Source organism: Pyxicephalus adspersus, chromosome 3 (genome assembly GCF_032062135.1).
Source record: "Pyxicephalus adspersus chromosome 3, UCB_Pads_2.0, whole genome shotgun sequence".
Taxonomy (NCBI): domain Eukaryota; kingdom Metazoa; phylum Chordata; class Amphibia; order Anura; family Pyxicephalidae; genus Pyxicephalus; species Pyxicephalus adspersus.
The window spans coordinates 141,404,422-141,416,707 of NC_092860.1; the positions used below are offsets into that span (position 1 = coordinate 141,404,422).

The 12,286-nt window shown below is 41.5% G+C and overlaps 1 protein-coding gene across 1 annotated transcript; it reads left to right on the forward strand.

Moving 5' to 3' along the window:
- Positions 1–3,409: 3,409 nt before the first annotated feature.
- Positions 3,410–11,465, forward strand: SLBP (stem-loop histone mRNA binding protein). The gene is made up of 8 exons (XM_072406577.1): positions 3,410–3,517; positions 5,493–5,627; positions 6,717–6,824; positions 7,175–7,237; positions 7,727–7,858; positions 8,029–8,178; positions 8,845–8,893; positions 9,195–11,465. The coding sequence occupies exons 1-8, from the start codon at positions 3,480–3,482 to the stop codon at positions 9,276–9,278; spliced, it is 759 nt and encodes a 252-aa protein (XP_072262678.1). The 5' UTR covers positions 3,410–3,479; the 3' UTR covers positions 9,279–11,465.
- The last annotated feature ends 821 nt before the right edge of the window (positions 11,466–12,286 follow it).

Genomic DNA, 12,286 nt, shown 5'->3' on the forward strand with positions numbered 1-12,286 from the left:
TTGCACACAATTGCTGTCTAAGCCCACACCTTTTGGTCATATGCATGCAAATGGCAACCTATTGATATACAAGCAATGGGGGGTTATTTACTAGCTGAGAATGCACAGTAACCATTAGCAACTAATAAATTATTGGTTTTATCTATGTTGTGGGAATTTGTATAACTATGCAGTTTTGAAAGTGACAAGACAAGATAAGAGGGTGCTCGGGGCAGAGTTTTTTTTTGGGTACAAATGAAAGCACAGTGGCTCAGTGGTTAGTACTTGGGCTTTGCAATGCTGAGTTCCAGATTCGGATCAATCTGGGACACTAACTGCATGAAATTTACATGTTCTCCCGTGTTTGCGTGGGTTCCCTCCCACATTCCAAAAACATGCAGTTAGGTTAGTTGGCTTCCCCCAAAATTGCCCTTAGACTGTGGTAATAGCATATAACCATGGTAGGGACATTAGATTGTGAGCTCCTTAGAGGGACAGCTAGTGACATGATTATGGACTTTGTACAGCACTGCGTAATATGCTGGCGCTATATAAATACACACTAATAATATTAATAATAAAGAGAGAGGAGGCATAGTATTGTTAAATGCCCCCCCCCCCCNCCCCACTAGACCATCCTGAACACCATCCGCCATGCTCTAGGGTCTGCAAAAACATGAGCTCAAATGGAACTTAAAGCAGACCTATCAGCACATTTTTTACTTTATAAAAAAGGGTGGATGACTCTTTTTTATAAAGCAAAAATGTGTTTTTCTTTCTCAACATACTAATAATATTATTATTATTTTTATTATTATTATTATTATTACTGCTGCAGCGGTAAAGACTGAATGAAAAGCTCATAGTGCAGGCGTGGGATCGTGTGTCTTTTCCTCGTATTTCGTGTAAATAAAATGCTTATCTCACGCATGCGCAGGAAACAGCCCGAAGCCGTTTGGGGCATGCTTTGAGCTGCTCCTTCCGGGCATGCGTGAGATCTGCACTTTTTTAGATTTACAGGAAGAAAAGCCACACGATCTCACGTCTGCGCAGTGCAAGATCAGGTTACGTTGGCAGAAGCCGGAAGACGAAGGAAGAAGATGTCGGCATCCAGTGGTTCCTCCGTGCCAGGATGGAAAAAGAATCCAGGACCAAATCTAACCCAAATTTGGAGAGATTGAGGGCCCTGAGGAAGTAAAGCCTGTAGTTTTTAAAGTTATTTTTTTATTTTAATGACAGTTTTGCTTTAAAGTGGAAATTAACCCCCTGTTGTGGGTGCCGCCATCTTCTTATTGGGAGATTGGACGTTCGTTCAGTCCCAGCACCCATGATTGCTGGTTACCCCTGGCAACAAATGTTAAATTGTACGTGTGAAATATCACATATGGATAGCGACCAGGCAGGCATATAAAAGAGGGAGTAAACTGAAAAACGCCGAAAACCTTAAATCCTTTAATCCTTTAAAATAGTTTAATCCCGCAGTGCAGTTGATCGGTCTAGAGGTGTCTTCCATCGGGTCCTGCGTCGTCCTGGTATCCGTCTCTGAGCCGGGCGCTGCCATCTTTTCCTCCTTTCATGTTCTTATTCCTACGCCAGGCACGAGATCCAGTGACATAGGTTGGAAAAAAACTTGCCGATGTCACTGCGCATGCGTGAGATCAGCAAATTTCTCTCTTTTCACATAAAGGCTCCTTCTGCGCATGCCTGAGATGGTCAGACATGGGCAGAAGGAGCACCCAAGAGCCCTAGGGGATGCATGACGTAGGTATCCCGGGATGCTCTGCGCTCCCATTCATTCCTAATCACCTATGCAATTAGGAGACGGTGCTGCGCTTAAAAAACAAACAATTTTTTACCTTACATGCTGATTTTCTACCCTTTTATGTAAAGTGAAAATTGTGAGTTTAGGTACGCTTTAAGGAAATCACCTTTCTCTTTCTGTAATAACTTTAATAAACTTTATTTCCACGAAAAATTGACTTTTGACTACCTATCCTCCCCCCAACATTGTCACAACCTAACCCACCCTCCCCCATGCAGCACTTCCTGTGATCCCAGCAATGAGTCCGCCATTGTTTACTGTGCAGCACAGCCCCACTGACTTCTGTTATGTCTGTTGTACCATCTGGAAACTTTCTATACAAATCAATGCTGGGTCAGGGAATGAAAACAAACAGGACCCGGAGCTTGGATATTATTAACGCCAATACCATGATTGGACACCAATGATGGATCTATTTTGGCCCTGTCTTGATTATACTGTATGCAGGGACACGCGCCTCCGGTGCTATGGTCCATTCACTTGGTCCACCCTGCTATGGTGCATTAACTTTTATTACGATAAGGCGGCCCATATAAATAAATGTCCTGTCTATGCACCACAACGGACAATTTTTATTATTATTAAACAGTATTTATATAACGCCAACTTGTTATGCAGCGCTGTACATTAAATAGGGGTAGCAAATGACAGACAGATACAGACAGTAACACAGGAGGAGGAGAGGACCCTGCCCTGAGGAGCTTACAATCTAAGGAGCATTTTTATTCTGACACAAAGCATTTTATTGGGTTATGGCCTGGTTTTACTATGGCTCTGCACTTCTGAAAATGCTGCACATGGCCGTATGCATTGCTGTGCATTGAAGCAGGCAGCCTATTTATTTTTTACTAAATTGTCACGTATGGCAGTGGTTGTTAGGGGGCCATAGGAATAAATATTAACACAGCACGCCAAAATATTTTTTATTTGTTGCCCAGTGTGCGCTAGCGGACAGGCCTGAATTGTGGAAACTTACGATCGCATGTGGCAATAAATTGCACATGTGTTGCATAAACACATGCGTGCATGGCGCGCTATAGTAAAGTAGGTTGGTGTATGTAACAGAAGCATCCTCCATTGCACCCCACATTATACATATTATGCCTTTTGTTGGGTGAATCTTTGCCACTTCATTTTACTATAAACACAAGCTTTTCCTTTCCCTCCTTTCCTTTTAGCGCCAAAACCCCCTGTGTGAGAAGCTTTGGCGCGGAATTTCTATTCAAAACATTCAGGAAGCCCAGATGGCCCGCAGCCAATCAAATACACCAACTGCGCACAATGCTCCCGCCCTGCTTCTGATTGACATATCAAATGTACCACTCGTTGACTGGCTTTGACGGCTTTCCACCAATCCCAAGGAGCACCGTGGAATGTTCCATAAATAACCGGCTCTGGGGGATAATAGAAATATAACAAAAAATCTTAATTATTTATATGAAGTGTTTTTTAGCACCAGTTTTGTACGTCACAGAAGAGAGTGAATTATAAAGAATGTAGAAACAAAAGGCGTTGGCGTAGTTACTGAAGGTGTGACTGCAGGTTTGTTTGTCGTGGTGAGATAGCCCCTCCTTCGGATTTGTGGGAGGGTCCGTCGGCGCGAGCTAATTTAAGGCTTGTGGGTTGTTGCGCGCTTGTTTCAGTAGGTGAAGGAAGTGTAAGAGAGCAGACTGTAGTCATGTCTCATCACTGGAACAGCCGTACTGAGGAACGCAGGTAAATAATTACAATGTATACCGGCTTCGTGACACTTTATACCGAACTAGCTGCAGCTGCTGTGGTGGTTGTGGCGTTCGGTGGTTTTGTTATGGAGCCTGGGCCTGTGTGGTAGTAACAGTGATCTGGGTGGAGGAGGGAAGCTGCAGGTTTACCAACACTGGACACACAAATCGCCTGTAAGGCAGTCAGTGCATTTCCAGGCTCCATTACCTTTGTATTATATAAATATGGCTTCAGATTGTGTGAGCTGGAGACTCCCTGCCCTCTCCATAGGGGGCAGTGCTGAGCCTAGGGGTGCCTTAGCCCTTCCTGTGCATGTGGGCCACCTGAAGACACCAAACCTCTTCCCCTATGGGCATGTGGGCCACCGAAGGACACCTGAGGACCCCTTCCCCTATGGGTATGGTGGGCCACCTGAGGACCCCTTCCCCTATGGGTATGGTGGGCCACCTGAGGACTCCTTACCCATTCCCCTATGGGCATGTGGACACCTAATAACTGCCTGCTCTATCCTGATGTAAAGGTTCTGTGTTTAGGTATTCTTAGCCCCTTCTATTTGTGACAGTGCAGATTTTATTAGATCTGAAAACTCCTTGCCCCCTCTCCATTCTGTTTCAGTGCCAAGGGATCTAAGGACTCCCAGTTCCCTCCCAATGTTTTGCTTAGCTGCTCCCTCCAAATATTTTGGCATGGGGCCAAAGCATTTGATAACTACCCCCTCCCTGTGGATGGGCAAAGATACATGAGGTCCCCCTGTACCCCATGTGCAATACTTACAAGATTTTTTTTTTGCCTGTTATGTGCAAATCCTGGGCCTGGGATCCGAGGACTGTTTCCTCCATATGTGTTGGCATTGGGCCAAATGACCTGCTTACCCCCTGCCCCATCCCTGTGTATGGACTAAGGGGCCTGGGGACTCCCTGACCATGTGTTCTGTGGCATGGATCTGTGAACTTCCTGCCCCCCATGTGTTGGTAAAAAGGCCTCTGCCCCATGTACCAGCACCTGGCTAAACAATACTAACAAATGGGACCTATGTGCCCCCTATACATGGGCAACCTTCAGTCCCCAAGTTGGGTTGGTGAACAACTTGGCATTGCTGTTCATGATTTTATTGCATTTTCCTGCTTGAGAAGCACATTTATATTGGAGAATGAGGGTGGTGTATGTAGGGCTCTAGTTGCCCACTCCAGGGTTATTAGTCTTCCCCTCCCCCAAGCCATGCTGTGCACCCTAGCTGATTTCCCATTACAATCTGCTCACTTCCTGCATCCTGTCCTCTGCTCTGGCTGTATATATATATATATATATATATATATATATCTATTTTTATATATATATTCATCTGATTTGTTACCACAATGCACAGCTCGCAGCCAATGTTGCGAAGCAGAGCTTCCGGGCTTTTACAAATGCTTTGCTAGTTTGTGCGTTAATGCAAAGTTTCTAAAATTGTCTCGTACACAGTGGTTGGATGTGAATTTTTAGAAGACTGTTTAAAATGATTTTGCGTAGTATTTATTATTTTTATTAGTATTTTGATTTTAACATTTCATGCACTTCATATTTATCTTTATTGTAACAAATGTAGTTACTGAATACGCCACCTAGTGGTGGTTTGTAGTGCAGCATTAGAGGCTTGGCCTGACCTGGAGGATAAAAGGAATAGAAACTGCTGAACACAGGCTGAACCAGATTCATGTCTTGTAGATTTGTATGGTATGTTTGCCTTGTGGTGATATGGGGATAAATTCTGTCATTCCATGTGCATTATATCCATGTGACTTTATATAAATGTTTTATTTGAAGGTGAAACCAAGTAACTTAAACATTCCAGGGCAAATAACTTTTTTAATCACCCTGCATTTACAGCTTGATTACAATCTGTGTTGACACCATTCAAAGCACTTTCATTAGTTTTCAGACAACTTGACTGCATTCGCTGACCTTTTTATATTTTTGTTTCCTCCAGACCTCATCTACCACCCCGCTGGTCCCAGGGACGCAAACGCCGCTCTGATGGTAACTTCAGAAGACAAAACGATAACGACGTCACGGTTTTTGATGAAGAAAAATCTCCCCTAGAATATAGCACGCGTCCCGACAGGTACTATACGCTGATTTGTACCTGGTGATGTTTTAGACATTCTGACTTGTATCATTATACAGTGTTTATAAAGTGCTGACATATTACGCAGCGTTGTACAAAGTCCATAGTCGTGTCATTAACTGTCTTTCAGAGGAGCTCACAATCTAATGTCCCTACCATAGTCATATGTCTAATTCAGTCTAAGGTCAATTTAGGGGGGAAGCCTAACTGCATGTTCTTGGAATGTCGCAGGAAACCGGAGTAGGACAAACTTTTTGCAGGTAGTGTCCTGTCCTAGATTTGAACCTGTGACCCACCGCTGCAAAGGCCGGAGTGCTGCCTGCTCACTTGGATGTTGGTTGTAACATAAAATAGTGTTTCAATTTAAAACGAAACTAAACGGTTACTCACTCGTCCCCATTCCTTTGCAGGAGGCTTCCATCTTCTTTCTTTACTTCCTCCTTGCAATCTTTGGGCAACATGGTGATAATGTAACTCGCATGCAGGTGTTCGTTTGTGCCGGCATGTACAGGAAGCTGGGAATGCCAGTTATCCTACGAACCAAAGTTTCTGCTGTGCTTGTGCAGTTTTTTTGGCAGAAGCACATATCGATCAGGCAGCTAGCAAAGATTATTGCTGAAGGGGCATCGCCCGTTAACTTCTGCAATAACCTTGCCTGATCATGGTTTGTTTAGTTTCACTTTAAAGGCTGGCTTCACGTTTTTCTGAGCCTAATGAACACAAACAAGGGTGTGTCTTGACTTCTTTTGTTTGAAATGAACAGTAAAGCAACACTTATAACTAGATGGGAAATGAGAGAACTCTTCAAGTTTAGAAGCAGACTTTTTTTTTTTTTTTCTCATTCAAAATACAATCTGTTTGAGTAATTGAACCCCTTTGAGACCTGGCTTCTGTTATGAAAGCCAGTATGACTGTTAGAGGATATGATACTTTTGTTGAAGGTAAAAGAAACTGAAAATTGATACAGATTAATTTTATTCTTTTTAATTGTTTTAGGCTGTTTTGGTAGCTTTTATCCTCTGCAGATATTACTCCTTTAATTGTTTGATCTGGTAGGCTGAACTCTTTGCATTTCTTTACCTCCAGCTTCACCACCCCAGAAAGCCATAAGCCGGTGTCAAGATGTAAGGACTGGGGGTCAGCTGTGGAGGAAGAAGAAACATTGAAAGAAACTGTGGTTAAAGATTTGGCCAGGTATGTAGAGAAACAAAAACAAACTTGGCCACCTGAGCTATACCAGCTTTGTCCATTTACAACCTTTTTTGTATAGTTGGTAGATATTTTATGCATTCATCTTTCTATGCTGAGTTTGCTATTAGTGATTCTTCTTCCTCAGTTCTGAAAATGGCTGAGGCCGTCAAAATGTGGAGCTTTGTTGCAGTAAATGTTCAATTGGATGTAGCTGGTCTTGCTGAACACTAATTTGCTTTTAGTGCCTTTGTAGGATTCTGAAAGTGGCACTGGCTAAATATTAGCACTGAACAGATAATAAAACAAAGTGCAGCGTTTTTCCTCATATTGAAAGTTTGTTGCTTTCTTTTCAGGTATAGGAGAAAGCTGCTTATAAATGACTTTGCACCAAGGGAAAGAAGATCATCATCTGGAAGGTAATTAAAGGCAGCAAGAAATGATATTGTAAACTATGTAATTTTTGCAGCGTGTGGATTTACCACCTCTGCTTTGGCTTTCTGTAAGGAAGTTGTGTATAATCTAGTTTTAGGTGAATATGACATGTACTGTTAATCTGATGCAGTATTCTTGAATGGCTCCTTTGCTCTTCTTGCTTTTGTAATAAAGCAATTGACTTGTTTCAAAGCCCCAGTTCGTCATTCTATCAGCAAGCCATTTGCTCATATTGGACAGTGGTTCAATAACATCCCAAACTAAAGAATTTGGCACCTCACAACTTGATCTATGGACCCAATATCCTGTGTAGTGCTGGCTTTTTGTTTTGCTGACTTTAGCACCTTTTTTAGCACCATATCATGGAGGCTGCCTCTATTCTTTGATTCGCTTACTGCTGGTAGATGAGGTTTTGCATACCTGAATTTGGACTTGGAGAAATATATAAAAGTAAGGGTTTCCTTTCTTCACAGCTCTGATTCAAAGGATTCTTCCACCCATGGTGAAATGGAAACAGACCCATCTGTTCTTGCCAGAAGACAGAAGCAGATAAACTATGGGAAAAACACAATCGCTTACGACAGATATACCCAAGAAATTCCTAGGTATAATTTGTTTTCTAAGTTACAAAAGATGGAAGTGGCACTTTCACTCTGACTATATTGTGTTCATCTAAAGATATAGCGGCTGTTTAAGGGTGAATTAGAATTATGACTCATTTATTCCATTTATTCTTAGTTTGCTCATTCATGGTATCTTTTTAATTTTTCTTTAGACACAAAAGGCAGCCAGGTGTTCATCCTCGAACTCCTAACAAATTCAAGAAATACAGCCGCAGGTCCTGGGACCAACAAATCAAGATTTGGCGGATTTCTCTTCATGCATGGGATCCTCCTACCGAGGAAGGCACTGAACTTCAGCCATTGTAAGTTCATTTTCTGTTCAAGTTTTTTAAAGAAAAAAAAAACTTTAAATCATTGCTTATGGACAAATGGTAATCAAAAGGAAACCAGTTTGCTTTGAGGAGTGGAAGTGAGGTGACTTCTTTAGAATCTTTTCCCGACTGGCGCTTTAAAACATTGGTTTCATTCTTTATATACATCATCCTAATTGCTGCATGTTGGGCTTCTTCTAAAAGCTTGAACAAGGGGGGTATTGTCCTAAAGTTGTGGAAGGTGTTATGGGTGGCTGGCCACCTGTTAGCACGCCTTAACTGCCCATCTATTTTGATGCTTTAACAAAAACCAATATGCCAGTGTTAGGGCAATGCAGCTTGCTTTTTAGATTTATCAGGTGTAATCGAGTGTGCCATCTTAATCGTTCAGCTTGTGTTCCATTGACTGGAAAGAGGTTTTGTTATCAGAACCAATTACCGCATGTTATGCGGTTGGCTATAACAGTCCACAAAGGGTGAAGCTTGGCTAGAAGAAATCTTATGAAGTGGAGGAAGCAGTGTGATCTAAACTGTTCTAGCTATAGGACTGGCAGTGTGGTTATTGAAAATTGTTGAAACTGTACTCAACCTAGGTTTAGCTGCAGATCTTGCAAATATAGGTTAATAAACATCCTAAAGATTGTATCTTTTTTACAGTAATGAGGAAGAAATGGCTGTCCCAGAAGATGTAGCTAAAGATATCTTGGTAAGTACTGCAGATGTTTTTTATTTGTCAGTTATTAAACAGTATATAGCACCAACATATTGCATAGTGCTTTACATTAAATAGCAGTTGCAAATGACACATAGGAGGAGAGGACCCTGCCCTAATGTACCCAAATATTTTTTCTATATGAGCTTAGCATAATGGAACATTTAAGGTGTGAATTTTCAAAGTGATAACAAATTCCAATTATGCTTCATAGATGGAGCAGTAGATGTTATAAAAAGATGTGATGCTCCTATGTAATATTTGATCTGTTCTTTAACATATGTTTTCTGTTTAGTTTGAAGGCACTCCAACCAAGGTCAGGAAAGTTGAACCAATGGAAGACTTTGACTTAGAAATGTGCTTGGGTGAACGTCTTTAGTGTTTTCTCAGCGTTCCTTCTTCCAGCGGCTGACATGCACTGTACATAAGATTTAAGTATGCTGTTCGATGGTGGAAGTTTTTCCTGCTGTGTATTCTGCGGACTTAAAGGACTTTTCAGCCACATACAATGTATACATGATACTGGTGCTGGCAGCTACATTTTTTTGAGCACTTGATGCTGGAACAGCAGAGCTGTGCCTGGCCAATACTGGAAAGGGTGGTACTATTGTGCTGGACTCACAGGTTTAAAGTATTACTATTCTAGGGCAATTCTTTTTGTTCTTTATTCTGGTAAATGAGTTATGGTTATGAAGTTTATTTTTTTTCATATATTTATGTGACATCTAGCAACCAAGTCTTCCATATAAGCAAGCTCCTGGTTGCCTAGGATGACTTGCTTAGTGTATGTAAATCCCCAAAATTTAGTATGTTTGGTATCATGCCTTTGTGGTAGTTTGCAAAAGATTGAAGTTGCTTACCAATTGATCCTGACTGTAGCAGCACTCTCTTGCAGGAAATGAAATGTGAATAACAAAACCATTTCCTTGAGTTGGAGGCAGTGCTGTCAGCTGCCCTCTACTTCAGTTGGCTGTTGGGCTAGCTTTCGGGTCTGCAGGAAGCAACACAGACCCGCTAGATAGCCCAAAAGCCAAATGAATGAGCATGCACGGCAGCCGGCAACTTTGTTACTGTTGCTTCTTGGTTGATGGATGAGTGTTGCATTTTCTGCAAAGTGCTGGTACTGGAAGGATTTCAAAGTCAAGAAACTTGTAAAGTTTCAAAACTGTATCCTGTAAGGCACAATGCCAAACATGCTGCAAAATGTCATTAATTACAGTTTTTTTAGTCACCTTTGATCATTAACAACATTTTACAGAACAACCAAAACATTTAACACAGCATTCCTTGGCAGTGTTCTCCCCCAAATTTTTTAAGCTGTAAATCGGTGGCAGCCATTGTAGCCACCAAAAAAAAACCGCTTGGTGGTTACTGAAAAGTGCTGGGTGGTGTAGCAGGCTAGAAGGATCTGGGAGAACACTGCTTGGGAATGTGTGATTTATGTGTAAACATGCAATGATGCTTTGCCTCAATTACAACACCGAATCTCACTTTGTAATTAAAGCAAAGAAACATCGTCTTTTGAAAACTGCAAAGTTACTTCCAAATGCTGGTGGTTTGAATGCACTCACAATTTTATTTTGCCAAATGGGAGTGTTTGAAGAAACCCCAATGCACTGCATGCTAGCCCAAAATAAGAAGCTAGGATTCAGCAGTTTGAATGTGTTTGGTGGTGGTAACATAAACTGATGTAATCTGCTGCACAGTGGGCTGCATCAGCAATGGGCAGATCTCAGAAATGGCAGTGAGTTCAAGAAGGACATTATATGCATCCTACACTCGCCTAAAGGCATCTGAATATTTGGTTTAGGAGAACGGAAAGTATTAGTTTTAAGGGACATGATGCTTGAAAGTAAATTTGCTCTTTCAATGAAATCAAACCACTCACTACACTGCTGCCTTTCACAATAAACTAGAAGCAGTCGGTTCTCTGACTGCCAGGACAGCAAGCCTTGTGTAAGCTCCAGACTGACCTTGCCAAAGCTTGCGGCTATGGCTGCTTGTTCCTCCTATATGACAGCATTTTTCCAATCAAGTTACTAGCTTTAACACATGCTCACCCACGTTACTTTGCACCTGTGGAAGGCAAAGTGTAAGCTTTTGGGGGAGAGAAAGAACTAAGTGAACCTCTTTGTACTCTGAAAGGTTCACTTTCTGCACTGGTTTTACATCTTGTGCATTTTTGTCACCAGGGACTTGTCCAGCCTTAGGTGAGATGTTACACCCCATTAAACATGCACAATTTGTTCTGTATTAAGGTTTATTATAAGATATAAGAAAGGTCACTTAAAAAGGGCCTACATAACACATTTTCTCCATTACTTTTAAACAATGTGATTCTACAACCAAACCTCATTGTACATAGTTAGCAGTACTGTATATATTCATTGGATGCTAGCAAAACATATTATATACTAGACTATTTTTAAATCTTGTAACCTTCAATGTATAAACATTGTAAATGTTGTGTTTTTTTTGTATATGGCAGTTGTATACTTTGTGTTATTTACCTATTCACTTGTAACAAAATTTTGATAATAAAACAATTGCTGTCTTTTTGTTCTTATTAATGTCTTGAGTTTTTTGTTTTATGCTAACGTGGTGGTAAAGAAATCTTCATTGGGAAAAATGATTAGCACTGCTCAACCCAGAAAGTTTGTCAGTGGGATATTGTATGTGAGTAGCAGCCCCTGTATTGTGACCCAATTCTTCATTAACGTTCGTAAAAAACAGTTGGTTTCTGAAACGTGCCGAATGGTGTGCCCAGCTATAGGGGCTGGGGGGAAAACTCATAGGCTACCATTACTAAACAATTTGCTATCCTTGGCTTTGGTGCTGTATACATCACTGACCTGACTAGTTGTGTAGAGGGGTTGCAGAGATATAATAATTTCATGGGATGTCTCTGTATAACATTCCTTGTATTTATAATTACTGTATGATGTATTTGTAAAGTGGATTTGTTCTCCTAAAATACTTTCTCTCATGACAATGACATCTGATATTGAGTGACATTTGCATTTACCCCACAAACATCAAATGCTTGCATGAGGAAACTGTACATCTTCTGGATTACAATTTGTACACAATCGTCCTGCTTCGTAAATTGAAGCACCTGGATGTTCTGTTCTGTACAGCGTTTGCCTCTTCACTGTAGTGTTAGCTGTCATCTTGTGCTCTGATCTACCAGTTTACTGTGAGCGCAGCTTAACCTCCTTGCAGTTAAGCCCGACCTTCGCTCGGGCAAAAAAAAACTGCAAGGATGGTTAAGCCCGAGATTTTGTACATCCTTATTTACCTGGCCCCCCTGTGCTCATCCAGCGTCGTCCTCCATCGATCATCGTCCGCCGATCTCTCCAGCGTCGGGTGCCTTCGTCGGGTGACAGC

What these genes read in the sequence shown, in the direction of transcription:
- SLBP (XM_072406577.1), top strand. Translation starts at nt 3,480, where the DNA reads ATGTCTCATCACTGGAACAGCCGTACTGAGGAACGCAG. An exon ending in AGCCGTACTGAGGAACGCAG is followed by an intron (nt 3,518 to 5,492) that starts GTAAATAATTAC and finishes TGTTTCCTCCAG; the next exon opens with ACCTCATCTACCACCCCGCT. An exon ending in GGCACTGAACTTCAGCCATT is followed by an intron (nt 8,179 to 8,844) that starts GTAAGTTCATTT and finishes TCTTTTTTACAG; the next exon opens with TAATGAGGAAGAAATGGCTG.